The 25,532-nt window shown below is 42.2% G+C and overlaps 1 protein-coding gene across 2 annotated transcripts in view; it reads left to right on the forward strand.

Annotated features, from left to right (window-relative positions):
- LOC124789339 (cAMP-dependent protein kinase type I regulatory subunit) overlaps positions 1 to 25,532 on the forward strand; it is a 266,916-nt gene that overhangs the window by 9,143 nt on the left and 232,241 nt on the right. Inside the window, exon 1 of one of the 2 annotated variants that reach the window (XM_047256659.1) lies at positions 7,071 to 7,122. The exons of the other annotated variant lie outside the window; for it this stretch is intronic. Within the exon in view, the coding sequence (XP_047112615.1) occupies positions 7,078 to 7,122 (45 nt within the window). The 5' untranslated portion in view covers positions 7,071 to 7,077. Of the gene's footprint in view, positions 1 to 7,070; positions 7,123 to 25,532 lie in introns of those variants that run through there. 2 annotated transcript variants of the gene reach the window in all.

Raw genomic sequence — 25,532 nt, forward strand, 5'->3', positions numbered from 1 at the left:
TCACTATTATTTATCAATGAGGTTCTTTTTGGTAATAAGCCAGAAAATTTCGTGTGTGTGTGTGTGTGTGTGTGTGTGTGTGTGTGTGTGTGTGTGTGTGTGTGTAAGGAACTCAGAACAAGAATATTGACGTTGAAGTAAACTCGTACTACTTACGTTGGCAGGAGATATCTTGTGTCTCTTATAACCGTCAAGTTTTCTTCCACCTTTTTAGGTAGATACATAGTGAGGAGTAGGATGCAGTTAGAGTTTTGTTAAGCGCTGGTGTAGTGCCAGGTCCCAGTAACTTACTGTTTCGTTTACTCATCAGAGTCAAAAAATGCTCGGTAAGAAGTGGGAATTTTATACAGCGTTTTGCCACCTCACAGTTTACAGATGTGCGTCAGTTAACATAACGCAAGCAGTGAAGTGAACATCCTGTTGTGAAATTGGCCTCTCTGTCCCGAGTTCCGGTAATGGGCGAGTTTGTAATGTCGTTACCGAAACTAAAATTCGATGACGCGGGGTTAACTAGGTTAGTGTGCTCACTGCTACAGCTCGCCAGGGCGGGAAAATCAGTTCGCTGAGGTCGTCAGTTTCTGTTGTTGCCTGACACATCATTGCAGTATTGCTCCCTCTCTCTGTTCACTTAGTAGCAATCAAGTTCAATTATATTCACATGTTCCGGAAAAGTTAAGTTTGCGAGCGTGACAAATTCCGCTCGCCGGTATGACGACGAGTGATCTGGCACATTGAGCAGCTTCGTGTCCAGTCACAAGATATTTAGAGTGGCAGTTGGTCAGCCCATTGTACGTTTTGTCTTTAGTGGAATTAAACTTCAACATAGGACTGAAGAACATACTGTAGCATGTTTCGAAAGCAGAGCAGAAAATCAGTATACGAAAGTAATGTATAATGAACACACGGAAATGAAAATAATACTAGTAGAAACAGTTCACCAATTTTTGTGTTTGAGGCAGTAGAAGACGACGACTGGATGGACAGTAAGTAAATGAAATGAACTGCAGAGTGAGAACAGCTTATACTATTAGTAAACCAAATAGAATTTTCAGAACGAAGCTCCATTGCGTCTGAAACGAAAAGCTTACAATCCGTTTTGCCATACGGTAGTGAAACAACTTTCAGTGTGAAGACCATTCAAAAACTGGGAGTTGCTCGGCGAGCAATAGGGAGATGCTTGTTGAGAGGTAGCAGTCCGCAAGGATTATCCATGTTCATTATTTTGGCGTCAAAACCAATTTTAGTGAGGAATGCCTTAAAGAGAACGGGAAACAGTGTAGGTAATAATCACATATAGGCGTTAGAAATATGTGTCTGACTATAGTACTCGGCGAAAAGAACTCTGACAAGTGACTGGCAGCGTAAATGTAACAAGGCTCGATGCGAGGAGCTTTGTGCTGGCGAAGAGCATCGAGGCTGCTTAAACTTACCCTTGCTTTTAGGTCCTTAAATTTCGCAGGCAGTATTTCTCATTTGAGTTAAATTGCATACCTGGAGAAAATTTTCCATTCGGTATATATATACGTCTGTTTTACATACCGGGTGATCAAAAAGGCGGTATAAATTTGAAAACTTAATAAACTACGGAATAATGTGGATAGAGAGGCAAAAATTGACACACATGCTTGGAATGACATGGGGTTTTATTAGAACAAAAAAAAAGTGTTGCTAGACGCGTGAAAGATCTCTTATGCGCGTCGTTTGGTGATGATCGTGTGCTCAGCCGCCACTTTCGTCATGCTTGGCCTCCCAGGTCCCCAGACCTCAGTCCGTGCGATTGTTGTCTTTAGGGTTACCTGAAGACGCAAGTGTATCGTGATCGACCGACATCTCTAGGGATGCTGAAAGATAACATCTGACGCCAATGCCTCACCATACCTCCAGTGCTGCTCCCAACATTATTCCTCGCCTACAGCTATTGTTGAGGAATGATGGTGGACATACTGAGCATTTCCTGTAAAGAACATATTTGTTTTGTCTTACTTTGTTATGCTAATTATTGCTATTCTGATCAAATGAAGCACCATCTGTCGGACATTTTTGAACTTTTGTATTTTTTTTGGTCATTCGAAGCATGTGTGTCAATTTGTACCTCTCTATCTACATTATTCCGTGGTTTATTCAGTTTTCAAACTTATACTGGGTTTTTGATCACACACATATATATATATATATATATATATATATATATATATATATATATATTAACGGCTTAAAAAAGATATAACATTGTGTTTGCAAGTCAACATTCTTGTAAGAAGCAGAAGACAATGACAGAAGTAAGGCTACCCGAATTGACCAACGTTCGTTTCCAAATAATAGTTAACACCATAGGTTTGTCACCGTATGCTTGTGGAAACCAGCGCTCCACTTAGCTGCTCGAGTCGTTCGGAAGGTAGAGCAAAAATCTGCAGTTCAAATTCATTCTTATTGCCGTTTTGCCGTTACTTTTCAGAAGACTGCCTTTCCTTCTATGATTATTAAGGTTGTGTTCAATATTAAGCTAGAAGGGAAGCCATCTATAAAATGATTATATGTGTTACTCAGTGGCAGTGCGCAAGTCTTTCAATTGGACGCCACTTAAGCGACTTTGCGTGTTCCTCATCTACCCCCGTTACTCAACCTAGGAAAGGGGACCTACAGTTTAACGTGGAATCCGAACCACATCTCTTTCCTGTCGACTGCGGACATGGTTGGGAAGTGAAGGCTGTATTAAAAGCAGATTAAACATTTCTATGGCTTCACCGAGATTCGATCCCGCGACCTCTCTGTTTCCAGGTACGTGCTTTACCACTAGACCAGCGGATCCGATGTTTAGAAAATAATGTCGTGAATATAGATAAGGTGTTGACGTGGCTTTACTAGTTTAGTGCTGCATGAAATGCCGGTTCTAGATCAGCAGCACCAAGCTGTGACCACCCAGTCAATTGCCATAATTCAAAAAGGCGATTCGGGGTTGTAGTGCGCGGATGTGCAGCTCCAAGTTGACTTATTGTAGAAAGTTTAATCACAAGGGTTATTGTTGAGTACGTAGCGGCATGTAAGGAAATTTAACATGTCGCTAGTGAAAACACTTTATGCAGCAGTACTTCTCAAGAAAACTTTCTTGATCAGAAACTGCAAAAGTTTTGGTTACAAGAAAGAACTTCGACAAATTTTGTCAACAGCGCAAGAGGTAATGCTTCCAGCTCATGTTTCGTGGCCGCATATTATTTTATCATCATTTGGCCTCAGTGAGCAGTGTGGATAACATTCCAAATTCCGCTCACCCGAAAAACGAGATTCTTACCGTCAGCGAAAGGTCCCCGCGAAGGAAAATTTGTTATTCTTACGATAAATCAAATCACATTTGCTAAGATTCACCGAGGTTAAATTCTTTTTCTCGGTGTAAACGAGTGGTGTAGTTGAAGTCGAGACGAACAAATTGCTATAGGATACTTGTAGTCCATACAGCCGTGAAACAGCCTTAAATTGGGCTACGGAAGTACACCGCATGCGCATCGCGACGGATTTAGGAGAAAATCGTTCGTGAAAAATATATTTAAAAAAACTTTGTTCTTGCACTAGAAAAATGTACAATTGATTGCCCTGTGAGGATAACGAAAGAAAGGACCTTTGTAAACGTCGTACAAAAACTAATTACGTTTAAAATTCGGTCTATATTAATTCGTAACAAGCACAGTGGTTTCGTTGTAAGAATACTAGGGAAAAAATATTGTTGATTTTATGTTGTTAAAATTCACAGTATTTCCAGCAAAAATTTACACAAACATTTTTCTGCATTTTGTAAGTGCAAGAACAAGAGGTTTTCAGTAAATGGGCACAGGCTGCAGGAAATGGTCGTCGAGAGGGTAAGGAGAAAAAAAAGTCATGACATTGGCCGGAAACGCGTTATAAGATAGTACTTTCACTTGAATGTGGTGAAGATAAAAGTGTGTCGGCGATTGAAAACATCTATGAGAACACACAACTCAATAGGAATATTTCGTCCATGAGGGTGGCGCGCTCGCACATCTAAAGGGGGCGGGGGGTGAAGCGGATGCGCATGTGGTTGTGTGTGTATGTATCTAGGCCGTGAAAAATATTATGACGCAAAGCCAGACGAAAGCATAGGTGTTACATGCTTAACGTAACTGAGTATTGTAATCGAAGAAATCGATACGAAGAGCGCATGCGCACAATTTCACCGAACCATCTGTCACAGTAGTCTGCGTATCGTTTTGTCAATAGCTGACCCCCTTCATTCTGTGCGGTATGACTTGCGCCTTTGGTACTGCGATTTTTAATCTCTTACATTATTAACAGCGTTGTGTTTGGTCTACTAGGGTGTTCTCTCCAATGGAAAAAATACTCAAAAATCACAGTTGTGGGGGCATTATTAGGATTCTGGCTCATTGTACTCAAGAATTCGAGTTGTTACTTTAAGTATCTACTCTGCCGGGTTTCTGTCAGACATTTAATTTTTCTGTTTGTTTATTCTTAGGTTCCAATAATTTTCTTTTTTACATGGAGGAGTTACTGTATTCCTTAGGCTTATTTGTTCCCTCATTCTTCACAAAAGTTAGGTATACCTACTTGACGTCGTTATTTGCGCGGGAACCTGTCGCGCTTTTTTATTGCAGGAAAAACAAAAAATTAATATTTTCGGCTACTCAGTTTTCGAATGTCAGTAACTATCATTGATCTCCGTTAAGCAAGATTACATCAGTCCATTTAATTAGGCAGCGTTTTTGTGTAGTGGAGTGGGGAGAAGACTGAGGGATTTCGCTTTTGGGAACACTCTTAATCGATGTTTTTGTGTAGTGGAGTGGGGAGGAGACTGAGGGATTTCGCTTTTGGGAACACTCTTAATCGATGCCTTCATTCTAGTTCAAGAATTGTTCAACAAAGGCCACGCATGATTCATTTCCATATCTGGCAGCATATGTTTGACCCCACATTACATCGCAAAGAGAAGCATCGGTGTGAGTTGCCTCATTAATATGTAGAACTTTGATAAAGGCAGCATGTTTCGTGCAGTGATTATGAGAAATGTGACTCCCCAGAGAAGTTTAGTAGACGTGAACTGCGGACATGGAAAGCTGCCAACATATGATGGTTTGTAAACAGGGGGATCAAACAATGGCTCTGAGAACTGTGGGACTTAACTTCTGAGGCCATCAGTCCCCTAGAACTTAGAACTACTTAAACTTAACTAACCTAAAGGCATCACACAGATCCATGCCCGAGGCAGGATTCGAACCTGGGACCGTAGCGGTCGCGCGGTCCCAGACTGAAGCGCCTAGAACCGCTCGGCCACTCCGGCCGGCAAACATGGGGATCAAAGTGGTATTAAAAATACAAGCACCTTTTTCGACTTAACTGTGTGTAAACACAAAATAATGAAGAGAAACGGAATCCATTCCTGATCTTCGCATAATACACTGTATTGTGGATTTTCCTATTTCTCCTTGTTTCATGTGCTGAACAAGTACAGAAAAGCGCACAGTCCTTATCTCGATTGCTTGACTGTCAACAACGCTGTGAAGGAAAATATTAGTAGCGTTACATGAAAAAAGAAGCGTCTCTTTTCGAGACTACTCGTGTCATTTTTGTTTAGACCCTGTATGGCCCTTAGTTAATCTCCGAAGACAAATTAATGCCCAGTTACTATGTGAAGATCGTAGTAAACAAGTAAAAATCACGATACAGATGATTCCATTCAGACATGTACATTACCTTCGTAACCAAGAATTTTTCCTGACCAAAGGAGTGCTCTAACTCAGTATTGTCTGTTTTCTTGTGCCAGATGGGATATAGAACATGAAATATAAATTTGTCAATTCGTAGTACTCCCCTTCAAGGTGACATTCCAAAATGCACCCTTGCCCTCTCGAGCGCAGGATTTATATGGCCGCATTATATCTTGTGAAATGGTGTGCTACTCTTCTAACGGGAAGTAAATATCTTGTTTTCTGAATAAGTCGTCGAATTCACTACGTTTTGTCACAGAACATTCCACTGCCGTGGGGCTCACAGATGCAAGGAAACTTATTTGCTATCGCAGAATCAGTTCTGTGCATCAGACTGTCACCATTCCGCAACGTTGTTAACGTGCTCTGCGGTGAATTGCGGTTAATGTAAGTGATTGTTGCACATTGTTCAATAGTCATGCCGGTTGTGCGAAACAGCGGATGCACTCACGCATCATTTTGTTAGTAACACAAAAAGCAGATAGAAAGGCAGATGTTGCCAAGAAGCTCTTGAGTGCGTTGCAGTATCGTTATTCGGTTAATGAAAATAAAGTCTCATGGGATTCCAGCGCTGCAGCCATTAACCACGATAATCCTCCTCGGATTGTATTTATTGTTACCGTATTTCAATTAGATTGCTGTTATGTCTGCGTAGCTGCCACCATTAGCATCTGTCAGGATTTAAGTCGCTTCTCTTTGTCTGCGAAACATGAGACAAGTCAACGGACTTCAAGCCTTAGACTATCAGATGGCTTGTTCCAACTTCCCATTTCATACTGGTGGGTCAGAGCAAAATCCTTGTCCAGTTCCCAGTGTCTTCCTGTGTGCGAAACTATGCAAATCAGTTTGAGTGGAACTGTATAAATAAGTTTTTGTACATGTATTCCTCGTCTACTAGCGGCTTTTCAAGTGATCGGTAATTTTTCCTCAAAGTAATGATAAATCAATAGCATCACATAGTATTTAGAAGTTCGGCGTAAATTCTAAGTTGCTGTAATGTATCATGTTAGTTATAAAAACTTGTATCATAATGTAGGCGCGTTTCATATGAAGCTAAACGCGTCGATGCGCCGAATGTTGCAAGAACAGTTCGATCGCCCGAGGATTCGTGACGCTGCGTGAAAATAGGCGGACGGGAGCATTTGCTTAAATATTTCAGCGGCGCAGGGCATATGGCGTGATCAGGTACTCTTGCGATGGTTAATCAATGTTTGACAATGGCATAGTTAGTCCTAAAAGCCTTTGTTTTGTTAGTCAAGTTACGTAAACTGGTGTGAGTATGGGGATGTTGGCAGTACTGGCACGGGGCCCCTTATCTCTCGTTAGCGCAGTCAGTCGTACAGCAATGGGCAACAGACTGGGCGCCGTCCTCAAGATATTTAGGAGGCGGGTAAGTTTCACTGCTGCCAACTAGTACCGTCTTCTCCGTCCATGAAGCTTCAGTGTGGCTACACCCACGTGTTAGAAAAAGAGGAAATGGTTAAAGCGCCTTTTCGAGGTCCAGTTAGCCTTTTTCTTTGACAATGAATGGAATGTTTCTTTAACGTCAGGCGGTTATTCATCGCCTACCAAATTGCGGGAATCAAAAATAGTCCAGGCAACTTTGAAGTGAACGGTGGTGTTCGAAAAGGATTGATTCATATTTGTAGTGAAATGCGATACACATGCAGTATGTACTGGTACGCTAATTTCACGTTAAACAATCTTTGTGATGTGACAGTAATAGTGATATTTCTGCGTATAGTGAGGATTTTTCTTTCATCTTCAGTGCAATACACGGCACACCAGTGCACTAAAAGTCAGTCAGTACAAGTACTGCATTTTTAATGTGTGTAGTGGGATAATGTGCGAGAGAATGTCAGAAATTTTTCACATTATTTGCAGTGTTGTGAAATTTATTGTAATCTTATTGTTTTTGTATATGAATGTCATAACAGTTCCATCGCCGGCCGGTGTGGCCGAGTGGTTCTAGGCGCTTCAGTCTGGAACTGCGCGACCGCTACGGTAGCAGGTTCGAATCCTGCCTCGGGCATGAATGTGTGTGATGTCCTTAGGTTAGTTTTAAGTAGTTGTAAGTTCTAGGGGGACTGATGACCTCAGATGTTAAGTCCCATAGTGCTCAGCGCCATTTGAACAGTTCCATCGTGTTGCCCCGAGCGTATTGCTTCACTGTTTGCCGACTACGCCAAGCGGGAATCGTAACAGATGCGGCGTCTGTGTTTACAGAACAGCTGCCGCTAAGCTGCGGCACTGCTGTGCTGGACTAGGTATTCCTCTCCTGATTCCTCAGATCTGTAATTCTGATACAAGCGCATCTGCTGTTTATTGCAGGAGCACTCAACGATTTTCATTAACAGTTTTCCAAAATGTCTCCTCTTCCACGTTTGTGAATCTCTGTTGTTTTGATCTAGTGTTTTTAACTTTTCTCCTATATCAGACATAATTTTCGCCGTCTAACTACACGAATGCATCAAAAACAGATTATTTTGTGATTTATTATAAAATTCTGTCGGTGTGTGTGGGTCTGTCTGTGTAGAAGTTGTTGTTGTTGTACTGGTGGTTGGAGGAGGAGGAGGAGGAGGAGGAGGAGGAGGAGGAGGGGGAGAAAGATAGGGCAAGGGGCTGAGAAAGACGCTGAAGCTTCCATTCGAGCCACCAACGCCATTGGTCAATATTCTACGATTTGCAGAGACTTTATGACCAGTTATGGTTACTAGTACCGGTTACAGTTTTGTTGTATAATTGTAGTAATTTCACTATTCGTACTTTTTCTGAATCTTCAACTCGCAACTTCAAAACTTGACTATATCTGTCAGAATCATGTTTTGAAATAACAGATGTAGTCTAGTAGTGCCAAAGGAGCAATTCATAACGCACAAATGAAGGGGTCAGCTATTGACAAAACGATACGCAGACTACTGTGTATCCATTGCACAAAAAAAGAAACCTTATCAAGACAATAGAAGACTCTTACTCTTTAATTCGCTAACCGTTCATATGAGGTTCATTCTCCAAATTCATTGTCGCTATGCTTCTCCCAGGAAGTGAAACTGGAAGAGTAAGTGAAAAATATGAACAGCACCTAGAAGCTACAAAAATGTTGACATGGAGAGAAGTTACCGGATCTAGCTGGACTCAGAGAAAAAGCAAACCTGGACGGACTGAAAGAAATAAAGGAAGAGAATAAGCTCCTAAAGGAAATAAAAAGTGGAGAGCTATAATTTCTGGGCTTTACACCGAAGCCAATAGATTGACAAGATCTTTCTGAAGGCAAAATAGTGGGTAAAAGTATCAGAGACAGGCTCAGACGAAGGTCTTCGAAAACTAATGAGGATACTGTAATACCAAAAGCAACAAGTAATGAAAAGTAATGTGGGTGACCAAAGAAAGTGTTTGCGTCAGAGCTTAGCCCTTGAAGTATGAGAGCATATTAACGGTGTGGTTTCCTTTGATTTCGTCAGTGACGCAGTGGTTAAGGTACTGGACTCGCATTCGGTGTAGCTACTTCAAACGAACAAGATTTAGAGTTTTTCTTGGGTACCGTAATACAAACAAGCGGAAGTCTGAAGGGTTCCTTTACCAGGGTCATTGCGTTTGAACTAGTGATTACTCTCTGTAATTACGGTGGCGTTTGTGGGACGTAAAACTTTAATATTTCTTGCTTTTTCCATTGTTTGTGTCTTTCAGTATTTTGCAGAAAGACAAATCACATTTCTACATGGTCCTGTGTTAGCTTTAAAAATTCTCAGTTTAATTTGTGGTGGCTTAGAAGATTACGAATTCTTGAACTACGGCATAAAACATGAGATACTTTCAATAAAATAAGTATTTTTAAATCTGTATTCTTTCCGTTATCGAGTGTAGATTAGAAACATACAGAACTTCCGTAGTACTGACGTCCCCGGACGTCTTCAGTTGACTATTCTTGTTTCCCTTTGCAGGCTTTTCTGGCGTAAAACCGATTTCCGATTTTAGCTCCCTGTGACGTCACGCACAGGCACTAATGAATTGAGTTTGGTCCCCAGTTGCTGCCCCGAGCTGAAATTTCGTTGCTACAGTCTCCCATGCTGTCTGCGACGTGGAAACACGATACAGGAGCTGCCACCACGCCCTCCCGTCTCGCCTTACTCGCTTTCTGGAGAATGTGACAAATGCATAGTTGCTGTTCGTCGTTTTCTCGCGGAACTGTGTTACGTGTCCAGTATGTTACAATTTTCCTCGCTGTCAACTATGTTCCACTGCCACTGTGTCCCTGTTTTACACTACCATTGTGTCCTTCGCTCTTTCTATATCACAACCGCTGCCTACTACTTCCAATTTTTGTCACCTTTTCATCTCTTTCCCATTCAAAATTTACTAACTATAGTTACTGTGCATGAGTGAAATACAGTTTATGGGTGATTAAAAACACAAATTAATGCCTTCAGATGTGGTTATTTCAAAACATATTGTAAAAAGAAACCGAGGAAAAATTCCTAATAAAATGTGAAAGACATGATGGCAACGATTATGATAATTACATAACATGCTTGTGACGGATAACTTAAAAGATATGCATGCAGTGGAAGTCCGTATGGAACATTATTCCTGGCTGGAATTGTTGGAAACAATACACTTAAAAAAAAATGAAGGTACTTTGTTAGTGATAAACCAAGCTATGTCGTTCTACTGGATCTTCACCTCAACCCTCAGATTTATGTTCTTTCTTGGTTAGGTATGGAATCAACTGCCCTTAGATAATTGTTTTAAAATGTGCGTAAAACGTAAAGCAAAGCATTTATTCCATCGCACCTAGTGCCCTGAAATTGCTATAGTCCAGAGTTGTGCTTGCCGTTTTCGGAATGATAAATTTCTCACTAGAGCACAATTTATCTAGAAGGTTCAGAGAAATGTGAACTATTTTTTAAAATACAGCACTTGTTTAAATTATCAGTCCTGTTGTCTCACCATATATACTGTTCCATGCAAGATAATCATCATCCACTTCCACGATAGACTCCTGTTTTAATGACGCAACTATTTTCTTCGCCAAATCCTGTCGTGTCTGAGCGTAAGTATTCACTTAAAGACGTCAACGTCTGTAAAAAAAAAAAAAAAAAAAAAAAAAAAAAAAAAAAAAAAGTTGTTTAATAAAGTTTCGTGTATATTGGATGAGCTGCTTCTTTCTTTTCTTTCTGAGCAGCATTTTCAAATCATGTGTTAGGTCTGTGTTATTTATGACTCTTTATTTCACGGTTATTATTGTAATCAAGCCACCTCTCGTGTGTTCTGATCAGTTCATTTTTTATTTATGTTTATTAATTTCATTACTTGTTGCTTTTGGTATTACAGTATCCTCATTAGTTCTTCGAAGAACTTCGTCTGAGCCTATCTCTGATACTTTTACCCACTATTTTGCCTTCAGAAATGTCTTGTCAATCTATTAGCTTCGGCGTAAAGCCCAGAAATTTTAGCTCTCCACTTTTTATTTCCTTGAGGAGCTTATTCTCTTCCTTTATTTCTTTCAGTCCGTCCAGGTTTGCTTTTCCTCTGAATCAAACTGGTTCCGGTAACTTCTCTCCATGTCAACATTTTTGTAGCTTCTAGGTGTTGTTCATCTTTGCAGTCATAAATCACAGAAGGGCCGCTTGCGAACACTAGAGACTGAAGTTTCATATACAGAATGACTATTATTCTGCGTTTGTGTGTGTGTGTGTGTGTGTGTGTGTGTGTGTGTGTGTGTACACCGTGCATGGTGACCTCATAGGTACCAAACCCAGTTTACGGAGGAAAGTTTTAGCCATGATTCGTCAGCACACAGACTGTTCCCAGTCATCAACTGTGTAATAACCATGCTTGTGGCGTGCTGCGACTCGTTTTCGTTGATGAACCCACATTAGGCATGGGTGACGTTGTGGGTGTCTGCTGCAATAGCCACTACGTGCGCGTGTGCTGCGCATCGTGATCAGGGATATGTTTTCAAGCTGACCATTGTTCAGTTAGGCGGTTACCAGAGCTGTTTGTCAACACACCAGATGCATAACCTTACACTGCCCCCCCTCCCTCCTCTCCCGCTACCATATAAATATTTCACTGTCCACTCCTCCTCCGATAGTTGGTCTTTTTCCGGGATTTATACCAATATCTATAGATATCATTTAAGACGATTTCAATCATCACGCAGCTGCAGAAGTTTTCGAGGTCAATATACCGGCGCTATGGCTTCCCTCCGTGATTTTTTAAAATCTTACGTTTATTAAGTCATTTTCTTGCCACTACGCGCTACGAGCTCGCAGGATGTTGCCGCACTACCGAGCTTTACGTACAAGGCGTGTTGATCTTCTATTGCAGGAATAGTCACCCTTTTTCACCCACCGCCCAATTTTGTTCCTCCTTTAGTAGTAAAATTTTGTAACCGCCCAACAGTTCCACAGTATCGGTGAGTTATAAAGTGGAGAAGTAACTTTATAAAGTTTATAAAGTTAGCCGTATGTCAACCAGTTGTTTCTGGGAAAACCGTCCTCCACTGTCAACAAACGAAAAAGAACAAACATCCAGTAAATTTGTATATGAAAAACTATTATTTCTTGTTTATAATTAAAGGATTGAAAAGTTCTGCTCGCAGTCATTCTAAGTAATTCTAACGGCAAGTAGGTGCTTGTTACCATATACCGCGTTTAGTTTTATCACAAGCCGCAAATTTTATGACAAGTTTTAGCTCCGCTCTCTTGCTCGATCACAGTTTAAAACTACTCATCTACATACACAACTACGGGGATAATCGGTACGCGTGCGACAGCATGCGCCATCTAATATGTTCCAAAACGCCGCGCATAAAAACGGAATTCTTCAGGAGCTTATACCTCGAGTTCTGTCGGTGATACAAAGGCGAGTAAAGTGTTTTGAATAGCCCTTGTGCTAGGACCATTTGTATACCCAGCAGAAGTATCGTTCTAAGGTCACTATCCTACAATAAAGGCTCAGACACGAATGTTACACTCTTCATCCTACTTAGGCAAATAGAGCAAATAGTTTGGTTCGTTTTGCATTTAATGTGATGTACGGTGGGCCTTAAGGGCTTGTAGAGGCACCATTAGTTCGTGGGTCGTTCCTTAGAAAGACCCCACAAAAAGTATTTTACCATTTTTTTGTACCAAAGACGAGCCGCAGATTCCAGAACGGCTATACACGGCAAAGGCTGAAATTTGTACAATATATTCCTAAGCTCCTCATCTCGAACAGATTTGAAAATTTTGTTATCCTTGTCCGTTTCCGAGATGGAGAGGTTAATGATACCCTACTTACGCAGTTAAATTCCGGTTGTGATTGGAAAACGTAGTTTATAAATTGACATAGCGCGGAGAAATATTCTGCAAACTGTCCCCATTATCATCAGAATTTTGTTGTGCTGCAGCAAATGCAATATTTTTTTTGCACGTATACTCTAGCCTGAGGTGTAAAATTAATTTTGTATTGTATCAATTTCACGTAAACTACCAAATTTTTACTGACCCATAAAGTTCTTTTCATATGAGTAGGATTCCCTGTTGCGGCAGGGAAAAGAAGGGACCAGCGGAAAAATGTGCTCTATCCGAGCAGAAAAAGCAAATATTCTCATGTTTAAAGGACTCACTGATAAGTTGCACCAGCTGCCTCATTCTACCTTGCTCAGCATCTTTAAAAATATTCCCAAAATTTTGACATGCGAACATATTCGCCCTTTTTCATTCTGAGAGTGAAGGAAAGAAGGGCAGTGGGAAAGAGACGAAAAGGTAATAAAAATTGGAAGATGGTAGGCAGCGGTTGTGGTATAGAAAGAGCAGAGGAGACAATGGTAGTGTGAAAGAGGGACACAGTGGCAGTGGAACTTAGTTGACAGCGACAGAACAGTGCTAGGAAAAGAATGAAGGAAACATTCCCAGTGGAAGAGGAATGGAGAGACGGAGAAAGTGGAAGTGGGCGAGAGCCAGTCATAGTGAGAGCCAGAGTATAGGACAGTGACAACGAGAAAGAGGAGACAGTGAGGAGAGTGAGCAGCAGTGGGAAGGAGTGATATAGGAGCAGTTAAGAGAGAACAAGAGGGAGAGGCAGAGGAGCTGTGCGCCTTGCGGCTAACTGCCGTACTGCTGTGCTTGCCCGCACACGCAAGTATAGTCTCCCTGGCTACGTCCCCGTGTGCACAATTTTGAGGCATGCGCGACTTCGCACCGGCGCTTGCGCCTCCTTGCTTTTTCGTGCATCAGCTGCATGCGCCTCGTGTGCACGGAAAGTCACACTAGTGTAAACGCACGTTTAGGGACACAGAGAGATAATGCCAATGAGTTGGGCTGAATGAGTGAGTGCACACGCCCACTCCCACTTACCCATACAAAGGTGGACTAGTAGGTGTGAGCGAGTTAGTCCGGCGATCTTAAGGGAGTGAGAGGTGAGTTCCATGTTCAAAAAAGTGCGGATGTGTTTGCATGCCAAAATTTTTAAAGGTGCTGTGGAAGGTTTCTGAGGCAGCAGGTACCCTTCCTTTCAGCCAATTCTATTAAACGGGAGAATATCCGCCTTTATGATGGTCTGATAGGAGCATTTTGCACTGGTGACTTATTTATTCGTGACTTTGCATTACTGTGGCATAGAACGTGTAAAACACGCAGTCATAAAAATATTAGTTCTCGTCGTCGACGGGGCGTCAGATCTTAATCTTCCTTCTTTCGTTTTGGGCACATGGCATCTTCTTCTAGGCTGTCTGTAATATTTCACAAGTTTGCAATATTCCGCGAGAGTTATCCATGGAACGTGAAAATGTCAAACGGCAATAAATTAATGGTATGTGGAAGGACCCAAACTTCTGAATTTTGTAAGGCTACGAGCGCACCTAGGATTATTATTATTCTTTCCTTTCTCAGACGTTATGTCTGGTCAAAAAATGGAAAGTGACGCGGACCTTGATCAAGCGTGACTTCCATTTAACTGTACGCTATATGTTACATTGCATTTAGGAACTTTCGGGTAATTGAACATGTATCAATAATTACAGATTTCTGTAGTTGTATATATACGTTTGGATGTAGCTGTATTGCGTTGATGTACTGGTGGATATTGTGTGGTATGACTCCTGTAGCTGATAGTATAATTGGTATAATGTCAACTTTATCTTGATGCCATATGTCCTTGACTTCCTCAGCCAGTTGGATGTATTTTTCAATTTGTTCTCTGTTTTCTTCTGTTGGGTATCAATATTTCGATTAGTTGTGTTAATTTCTTCTTTTTATTGGTGAGTATGAAGTCAGGTTTGTTATGTGGTGGTGTTTTATCTGTTATAATGGTTCTGTTCCAGTATAATTTGTATTCATCATTCTCCAGTACATTTTGTGGTTCATACTTGTATGTGGGAACGTGTTGTTTTATAAGTTTATGTTGTAAGGCAAGCTGTTGTTGTATTATTTTTGCTACATTGTCATGTCTTCTGGGGTATTCTGTATTTGCTAGTATTGTACATCCACTTGTGATGTGATCTACTGTTTCTATTTGTTGTTTGCAAAGTCTGCGTTTATCTGTTGTGGTATTAGGATCTTTAATAATATGCTTGCTGTAATATCTGGTGTTTATTGTTTGATCCTGTATTGCAATCATGAATCCTTCCGTCTCACTGTATATATTGCCTTTTCTAGGCATGTGTTGGATGCGTCTTGATCATGTGTGGCTGTGTTAGATGATACGGGTGCTTGCCATGTAGTCTTTTCTTTTTCCAGTTTACTTTCTTCGTATCTGTTGATGTTATCTGATCTAAAGGGTTGTAGAAGTGGTTATGAATTATTATTATTATTATTATTATTATTATTATTATTTATATTGCTGCTCGATGCTTGCAACGTTAATAATGCACGTTTACATGAAAAAGTATTCTGACTTTATTTTTCCTAGCACGTTTGTTGGTCCATGTTATGTTAGGTTTGTAAATGTAAAGCAAAGGAACTGACAGATTGAAACTTGATCTGGTGAGCTTGATGAGGTGAGCATTTGATAAGTACACCAATGGTCTGGATTCGAATCTTAGTCCGGTACGCGTTTGTAATCTGCATTCATTGCAGCGTACAGTCCTTCCAATATTAGTAAGATATGCTTGAATGAAGACGATAACGTACTTGCTTTAGTAACTACATAAATGAGATATGGCCCGTCTCGCTTTGAGTGCCTTGAAATAATAACCCACGGACGTGCGAGGTTAATACCCTACAGAAGAAGAAGAATGTTGGTTTAATCTACATCTACATCTATACTCCGCGAGCCACCTTACGGTGTGTGGCGGAGGGTACTTATTGTACCACTATCTGATCCCCCCTTCCCTGTTCCATTCACGAATTGTGCGTGGGAAGAACGACTGCTTGTAAGTCTCCGTATTTGCTCTAATTTCTCGGATCTTTTCGTTGTGATCATTACGCGAGATATATGTGGGCGGTAGTAATATGCTGCCCATCTCTTCCCGGAATGTGCTCTCTCGTAATTTCGATAATAAACCTCTCCGTATTGCGTAACGCCTTTCTTGAAGTGTCCGCCACTGGAGCTTGTTCAGCATCTCCGTAACGCTCTCGCGCTGACTAAATGTCCCCATGACGAATCGCGCTGCTTTTCGCTGGATCATGTCTATCTCTTCTATTAATCCAACCTGGTAAGGGTCCCATACTGATGAGCAATACTCAAGAATCGGACGAACAAGCGTTTTGTAAGCTACTTCTTTCGTCGATGAGTCACATTTTCTTAGAATTCTTCCTATGAATCTCAACCTGGCGCCTGCTTTTCCCACTATTTGTTTTATGTGATCATTCCACTTCAGATCGCTCCGGATAGTAACTCCTAAGTATTTTACGGTCGTTACCGCTTCCAATGATTTACCACCTATGGCATAATCGTACTGGAATGGATTTCTGCCCCTATGTATGCGCATTATATTACATTTATCTACGTTTAGGGAAAGCTGCCAGCTGTCGCACCATGCATTAATCCTCTGCAGGTCCTCCTGGAGTACGTACGAGTCTTCTGATGTTGCTACTTTCTTGTAGACAACCGTGTCATCTGCAAATAGCCTCACGGAGCTACCGATGTTGTCAACTAAGTCATTTATGTATATTGTAAACAATAAAGGTCCTATCACGCTTCCCTGCGGTACTCCCGAAATTACCTCTACATCTGCAGATTTTGAACCGTTAAGAATGACATGTTGTGTTCTTTCTTCTAGGAAATCCTGAATCCAATCACAAACCTGGTCCGATATTCCGTAAGCTCGTATTTTTTTCACTAAACGTAAGTGCGGAACCGTATCAAATGCCTTCCTGAAGTCCAGGAATACGGCATCAATCTGCTCGCCAGTGTCTACGGCACTGTGAATTTCTTGGGCAAATAGGGCGAGCTGAGTTTCACATGATCTCTGTTTGCGGAATCCATGTTGGTTATGATGCAGGAGATTTGTATTATCTAAGAACATCATAATACGAGAACACAAAACATGTTCCATTATTCTACAACAGATTGACGTAAGCGAAATAGGCCTATAATTATTCGCATCTGATTTATGACCCTTCTTGAAAATGGGAACGACCTGCGCTTTCTTCCAGTCGCTAGGTACTTTACGTTCTTCCAGCGATCTACGATAAATTGCTGATAGAAAGGGGGCAAGTTCTTTAGCATAATCACTGTAGAATCTTAAGGGTATCTCGTCTGGTCCGGATGCTTTTCCGCTACTAAGTGATAGCAGTTGTTTTTCAATTCCGATATCGTTTATTTCAATATTTTCCATTTTGGCGTCCGTGCGACGGCTGAAGTCAGGGACCGTGTTACGATTTTCCGCAGTGAAACAGTTTCGGAACACTGAATTCAGTATTTCTGCCTTTCTTCAGTCGTCCTCTGTTTCGGTGCCATCGTGGTCAACGAGTGACTGAATAGGGGATTTAGATCCGCTTACCGATTTTACATATGACCAAAACTTTTTAGGGTTCTTGTTTAGATTGTTTGCCAATGTTTTATGTTCGAATTCGTTGAAGGCTTCTCTCATTGCTCTCTTTACGCTCTTTTTCGTTTCGTTCAGCTTTTTCTTATCAGCTATGATTCGACTACTCTTAAACCTATGATGAAGCTTTCTTTGTTTCCGTAGTACCTTTCGTACATGATTGTTATACCACGGTGGATCTTTCCCCTCGCTTTGGACCTTAGTCGGTACGAACTTATCTAAGGCGTACTGGACGATGTTTCTGAATTTTTTCCATTTTTGTTCCACATCCTCTTCCTCAGAAATGAACGTTTGATGGTGGTCACTCAGATATTCTGCGATTTGTGCCCTATCACTCTTGTTAAGCAAATATATTTTCCTTCCTTTCTTGGCATTTCTTATTACACTTGTAGTCATTAATGAGATTAATCTAGCCTAAAACAGAAGGTTTTTTTACAAGCTTAAGCATCGTTGTTTTTGCCATTACCCCGTAACTAACGTCTTCCGCTTTGTGCAAAAGGGAACCATTACTATTAGAGTCTGCAAGAGAAGATCCCCTACAGTTGCAGTGGGGATGACGCGGCTGCTGCTTTGCATGTTTTGTATCAACTGGTCACGTAACACGATTTTGTGTAAGTCTTTATGGCAACGCGTTGTTGTCGCATTAAGACTTCTGTTGTTTCTGCCTGCAGCCACTTGCGCTTCGTAGTTTAAAGCTGGCACCAGTGCTGCCAGCTGTCGGGTATCCTGTCACCGGCTTTACTATAGCAGAATTAAAATACGTCGTAGCGTTGATTCTGATTCATGCTGGGACCACTGCGGCTAAAGGAGAGATTGCGAGTGCGAACATATGGCAGAGTCGGGTTCCCGCAACTGATATTCACGACCACACGAGCGTCTGCCCGCTGCAGCCACACCAAGAGTAGTGACAACTTGTGTTATTCCTGCGTACTAGGAATGTCGTTTTGGAATTCTGTGATTCGATAAAGCCGAAGGTTTTCCATGCCATGAACAACCAGCAAAACTCTGTGTCTTTTGCGTACCCTTTATAGCCCAGAGCTTGCTACATCGTTGTTCGTAAAAAGGTTTTTATAAATTTCTTTACATGACGGTTACGATACATAGGGCGTAAAAGAACTACGTTCACAAAATTTGAGTGTTTTTAGAGGAGATAAACACTATTTTTATGTGATAAAAATGTCACAGGTGCTCCGGTTCCTCGCTGAGAGGTCCATGAGGCTTTTTTGATGCTAGCGATATGCAGAAGGGACGGTGTTAAAACTGCCGTGTGATGGAAATTGTTTTAGAGATAGTGGTCAAAATATATTTATTTTCATTAATACACAACTGGCACCTGTGTGCTAGCGTCTCACACACTCAGAACAACTACTTGTTGTACGAATAATGGCTGCAGCGTAAGCCAAACAGGCAACCAACTCCTCTAGAGTACACAGAAAGCTTCACCTCCCTCCCACAGAAAGAAATCCATAGTGTGTGATCGCGAGAAGGGCCAGGGAACTGCCTCAATACTTCCAATTCCCCCCCCCCCCCCCCACCCAGTGTAGGGGTTTGGTGGGGGGGGGGGGGAGACGAAGCGTTTGGTGAACCAGCCATCGATACACTCAGCAGCAGAACTGTTTGCCCACTTGTCGGAAGCTGCAGTCATTTTTCGTAGAATACTTTTTTTTTTGTCAATCACTAGCATGGAGATGCCAGTTATGCATTAATGTAAACGGATGACATTTTGAGCAACAATCTGTAACAGTATTTGTCGTATCGCCGTAGGGGGCACACGACTCTTTCGTGAATACGTGCGTGGTGAGTACGGGGGCCCCAAGCTATTGCAGCATGTACATCCTTTCTTGCGTTGCAAGCACTCATCTCAGATTATCCTTCCTTCTCTTTCTTTCTCATGATACAGCCTTTGATGCTGACTCCGCTACCTCTAGTGTCTGCTTTCCTTTCTCGGCATTTTCGTTCATTTACAATAGCTTTCGTCTGAAGAAAGTTTTGATACCCTCTGAATTTGACCTACATTCTGAATTTTTTTTCATGGGGTGTGGAACGACTGGAGAAGAACGTCTTAAATAGCGCCTTCTGCATGCAGTATTAAAGGTCATCTGCTCACAATACATGCGCTTAAAAGCAAACGCGCCCGACGTGATGGCGTCGTTATGAAACTTTTGGTGCAGCATTCTGACACCACAGGACTCTCACTACTGATGCCTGATCTGCTGACTCTTCACGCAAGCCAAGCAATTGATGCCCGCCATCCTAGGGCATCAGGAACCCTGTCAACGGACGTTGTGCCAGATGACTTTTGTTTCGACTGGGTGACCCCGTAGGGTGGACCCTTACCGGAGTAGGGGGTATCAGCGTGGACTTTTCGCACACAAACATATCAAATTCAATAAACCAGCCGTTATGATCCCTCCGTCTCATCAGATAAGTACAGAAATCTCAATGAGAATAGTTATAATGCTACTTCTTTCCCCATCCTGGCAACCCCATGAGTCGGATGGAGGTACTTCTACTGCTAAAAAACAATTATTTAGCGTGGACCACAGTGAAGATAAATTTGGAGGAGTTGAGTGATTGGAAAAATGCGCCATGTACTATTACAAATTAAAGCCTCCTCTCCTGTACAATCAATAGCTCTTCAGGCATGTGAGTGTCTGGGTGACATACCAGTGACCTTTGCCCCACATGGTCCAAGGAGTCGTCTTCCACAAAAACCTTACACTCAAGATGGATGAGAAGCAACGGTCTAATTCTGAATGACGAGGCGTACATTTTGTCCGGCATATGCTAGAAGGTACTGAGGATGAAGGAACAGACACAGGAGCATTCGTTTTAGTCTTTGAAGGGAATGTTTTCTCAGAAAAGGTAAGTCATGGTGTACATCTGTGACTTGAAACTTTACGTCCCACCAACCATGAGGTGTTTCCAATGCTTACGTTTTAGTAATCTGCCATCCTGCTGCGTGGCGGACCTAAAATACGGAAGCTGTGGACGATCACTGCATGAACGTAGTTCTTGTGAACAACCGCCTTTGTATGTCAATTGTATGGAACACCATCTTCCTCTTTCACCAATTCGCACTGTCTTTAAGAAAGAAAATACAAGAATGTAAGTCAACTGACTGTCACATATCGAGGCGTGAGAGAAATATGAACACGTACATCCTTGGTCAGTAACGATGCGAAGTCACCGCCATCACATCCCCTCCCCCCCCCCCCCCCCCCTACTGCGGTACCGTCTGTGGGAATCACTTCCCACACCTAACTGGAAAAGCAGATACTTCCTCCTGCGTCTACCGGTTATAGGGCTGCTTCTTGGGGCTCCTCTCCCAAAAATCCGCAGACTAGAAACCTGATGTCAACTAGTGGCTGACGGAGCTGCGCATATTTCATATCCTCGTGCTCATTGCGGATAGGCCCTCGCAAGAAACTCGGCCAGCAGAGGCTTTTAAGTAGGAGGGGGAAAGAGTAGAGGAGGAGGAAGAGGAGAACTGGGACAGGGCTACTTTGGTGACCCTGGAGATGCCATAGATTATCCCCCCCCCCCCCACTCCCACACACACACTTATCAGATTCTGCACCAGTGATCATCGATGTAGTTCCATCCCCAATGGTGACAGGCTGTAATCCTGGGGTGTGACCGGTCCTACTGGCCCCCTCCACGCCTTTCCGGGATATGATTATTCAGTGTGTAACCTCCCTCTTCCTAATCGACCTACTGGATTGCAATATAATTGATCGTAATGGCGTATGCCTAGTGAAATTTTACAGTGAGTAAAGCTATCGTTACCGAAGAAAAGTAATACCGGTTAATGGGAGGAAAGTGTACAACAGACGCTTCTGAAGGAAAAATCAATTCGAAACACAGATAATTTTGAAATGAGTGGACGGACGTTAGTGCAATCGCTCACGAACCACACAGGCGGGGAAAAGTGGTACCACGTAATATTTAATACAAAGGAAATACTGATAATAGAAAAAATACTTATTAGACACGAGGGCAGTGAATCTCCAGAATCTTAAGAAAGGTAATGGCGAAGAAAATTAAGCAGATAATCAATGGCGTGGCAACAGAAGCTTGTCACGCTTTTCTATAACATAACAGTTCACGAAAAAAAATGAATCAGAAAGCACTGAGTTTGCAGTTATTTCTACTAAAATACTAAATTTCGAAAGTAAAGTTAAATGAAGTTACTGGTAATATAAATGAATGGCGTTAACTAAAATTTTGTTGTGTAAAAAATGACTTTCAGTAACCTCAGTGTAATGTGTTGCTAAATTTAGAAAAAGGCAAGCAATTTACTTTTAAAATAAGTTGCTCATTTGCTTAAAGTACATTCACTTCAAACTTTAAATAACCTTATTTTACTTTTGTCTGCGGCTCGTGGTCTCGCGGTAGTGTTCTCGCTTCCCGAGCACGGGGTCCCGGGTTCGATTCCCGGCGGGGTCATGGATTTTTCCTGCCTCGAGATGACTGGGTGTTGTTGTGTCGTCATCATCATCATCATCATCATCATCATCATTCATCCCCATTACGGTCGGAGGAAGGCAATGGCACACCACCTCCACAAGGACCTTGCCTAGTAAGGCGGCGCTGGTCTCGCGCGTCGCTCCCCTACGCTCTGTAAAGAAGTATGGGACTCAACATCATCATTTTACTTTTAATATAACAACGATAAAATATGTACCAAGCCAGCAGAAGTCACTCGCTAAGCTAAATACAGAAAAAAATTGAATTGCTCAGTCTTAACTTGTGTTGTATCTTTAGTTATTAGTTTTGCCAGTGAAATTTTACGTTACTTCAAGTGAATGAAAATTGCAAATTAGTCGAGCCTCTGTTGTGCAATTCAAAAATTAACAGTTACTGGGGCAGAAAATTTATACTGAAACCGGTCATTACCAATCAAACAAGACTGGCAATGAATAGTTAATCAATTTTTTCATATTTTTACGACACTCGGTGATTGCATGGAAAGTAAAGGGACCCTGCTTGATAATAATGCCCGAGGAAAATGACAACACAGGTGCCTTACAAGTTTTAACTGTTTTAACTGTTGCAGGTTATTATTGAGGTTAGTCATACGTTGTCAAAGAGATGCCGCTGGGTAATGCCTCCACAATATTATATTGTGTCACTTAACTGTCCTACTATGATGTAGGTGTGCGGATTTTTTTTGAAACCCTGCTCATCTTGTAATCGAGGCTTATACCGCTATTTGGGTATTATAAACAGTCAGTGCTACAGGGTGACAACTGAGTTTAAGAAAACTGAGATTCGTCCGTTTTCAAAAGCTATAAGGATAAAAGTATATTATGTAGACACAGGCAACAGATAGCTACTTTCTATTTCTATTGTAAACTATGAATGGATTGTTAAGTTTTAATTTTCTCCTTTTATGATGTCTCAAGTTCGTTGTGGCGCCCCCTATCCTTAATCTTTTAAAGCTAAATAGTAACATGTGCATATTTCTCTTTGCAATGCTATACCAAGTCGTATGCCATGTGTTTTTATTCGGTTGTGTCGGGATTGATATTAAAATAATGCTGATGGCTTTAACCCATTTTCCGTAATAAACAGTATTTAAAAGCATTGGAATTCTTACAAATAATTATTACTACCTTTTTTACAAAATGTTTACTAAAAAGCAAAGTATTTTAGCAGTTATTCAGAACTAAAATGCCAATATCGGTTTTGACAGGTCGGCTTTCCCATCCCTACTAGACGGACCGACTTCCATGCTTAGTGCTTCGAAGAGCCAACTAACACCTGTATGCCTCTCCTGTTACCTTCGCCCCCCTGCCTGACAGACTGCATCGACGAGGTTATGCAGTACTTTTCCGACGCGGTCACGTGCGCCGCTGGAACTACTGTTCCCCTTTTCCCAGGTCCCCTCCGTCGCCGGCTATTCAGGCTCGTCTCGGGTGGCATCCTTCACAGGCCACCCTCCTCACTTTTAAGCGATGCTGCACTAATGTTCGTTATCTACGAGTAATTAAGCGTAGTAAGAAGGAATGCTGGGAATGCTGCATCTCCTCCTCGCGAACGTATGCCTCTTCTTACCAGGTTTGGTCCAAGCTCCGTAGGCTTTGAGGGACGCCAGAGATCAAGAACTGTTCAGGTTCTTGTCCTTCAGGGTAGTCTTCGTGCCAACGTGTCGTTTCTTGCAGAGCACCTTGAGACTCACTTTGACAGCATTGGTGTCCTCTTTTTATCCGGCTACCTTTCTGCTGCAAAAATGAAAAGTTGAAGACGGCCGCCGGCCACGGTGGCCGAGCCGTTCTAGGCGCTTCAGTCAGGAACCGCGCAACTGCTACGGTCGGAGGTTCGAATCCTGCCTCGGGCATGGATGTGTGTGATGTCCTTTGGTTAGTTAGGTTTAAGTAGTTCTAGGGGACTGAAGACATAAGATGTTAAGTCCCATAGTGCTCAGAGCCTCTTTTTTTTAATAAAAAAAAAAAAAGAAGAAGACGGCCTCCTATGTTTCGCTCCCCACAAAGCCAAATTATATAATGGACCTTTCACTGACTGGGAACTGCTCTGGGCCCCTGACTTGTCCCATGATATGACTCCAGGTTCTAATTCAGTACATAATCAAATGATCCATTCTCTGGATGTTACTCAGAGGCTACGTCTTCTCAGGGTCTTCAGGTGTATGTAGCTCGAAGGTTTCTTCCCATCGGTAGTACCGGACGAGAAAAATCTTGACCCATCCTCGTCGGCATTATAACGGTCCTAGCAAGCCTAGATTTATTTCTGGGAGAGGTCGAACAGATACAACACACACATATTAGATCACTGTGCTATTATTTGAACAATACAAAATACTTAAGATGAAAACAGCCCGTGTCCACATGGAAGACAATGTGTATTTGTTACTTTTGCTGAATATTATGACTGTTATCACCTGATACAATGCAAAATGATAGTCTCATCTCAGGCGCAGTTGACACTAAACTTTGATTCACAGTTGTGGCTAATAGTTCTGTTAACTGGCAGCCGGATCTGATGAGCTACAATGCCACCATCGTAGGCGACGATTACTGAGAGGGCTTCATCGGCGCAGCGCTCCGACGTTGGCAGCGTATGGAAACACTCTAGGGCATGTCTAAGCCGTGTCCTTCGTTCGTTGCTGCGTCGGGTAGCGACTTTCCTTGCTTGTGATTCGGTGGTGAGGTACCAACTTTGACACGAGTCCTCGTTCTTCGGACGACACCACACCTTCGCAACAGCGTGATTGTATCGTTGTCCCAATGCTGAAGCCAGGCAATAACTTAAGTCTCTCGACAGCTGTTGATCACTTAGCCCCGTCAACGTCCTATGGGCACTGTTTGAAACAATGGGCGCCAGCAAATTACTCTCGGTTGATGAATCTTAGGATCGCTGTATCAGGGTGGCTTCGGGAAGGAATTATCCACAACCTTCCATCTATTCAGTTTGGAAACAGCAATTCAACACGCCTTTCCTAAACGCCAACCCAGCAGTCTTGTTTTGACCTACATAAGGCATAAGGCATGTTACTTACCCTCCGTCGGGTTTCGAGGTTCCCTGCCTGTTTTTATTCGTGGGTTCTCATCCCACCATTTGTGGGTTAGAACTGGTACTGCACTCAGCTCTCCGCGGGCCTAAGAGAACTGCGTCCCAGGGGGCTCCGTATTAAGTGTCAAACTTTTCCTCGTCGTCACCGCTGGGCTAGTGAGCTCTGTCGGATCGGTGGTCACCCCTGCACTGTTTGTCGACATCGACTGCATTTGGTACAGCTCTCATTCAGTAGCCTTGGCTGAACGCCACCTCCAAGGTGGCGTCTGACGGCCCTCAACACTTTTACC

This window comes from Schistocerca piceifrons, chromosome 3, assembly GCF_021461385.2.
Source record: "Schistocerca piceifrons isolate TAMUIC-IGC-003096 chromosome 3, iqSchPice1.1, whole genome shotgun sequence".
NCBI lineage: Eukaryota > Metazoa > Arthropoda > Insecta > Orthoptera > Acrididae > Schistocerca > Schistocerca piceifrons.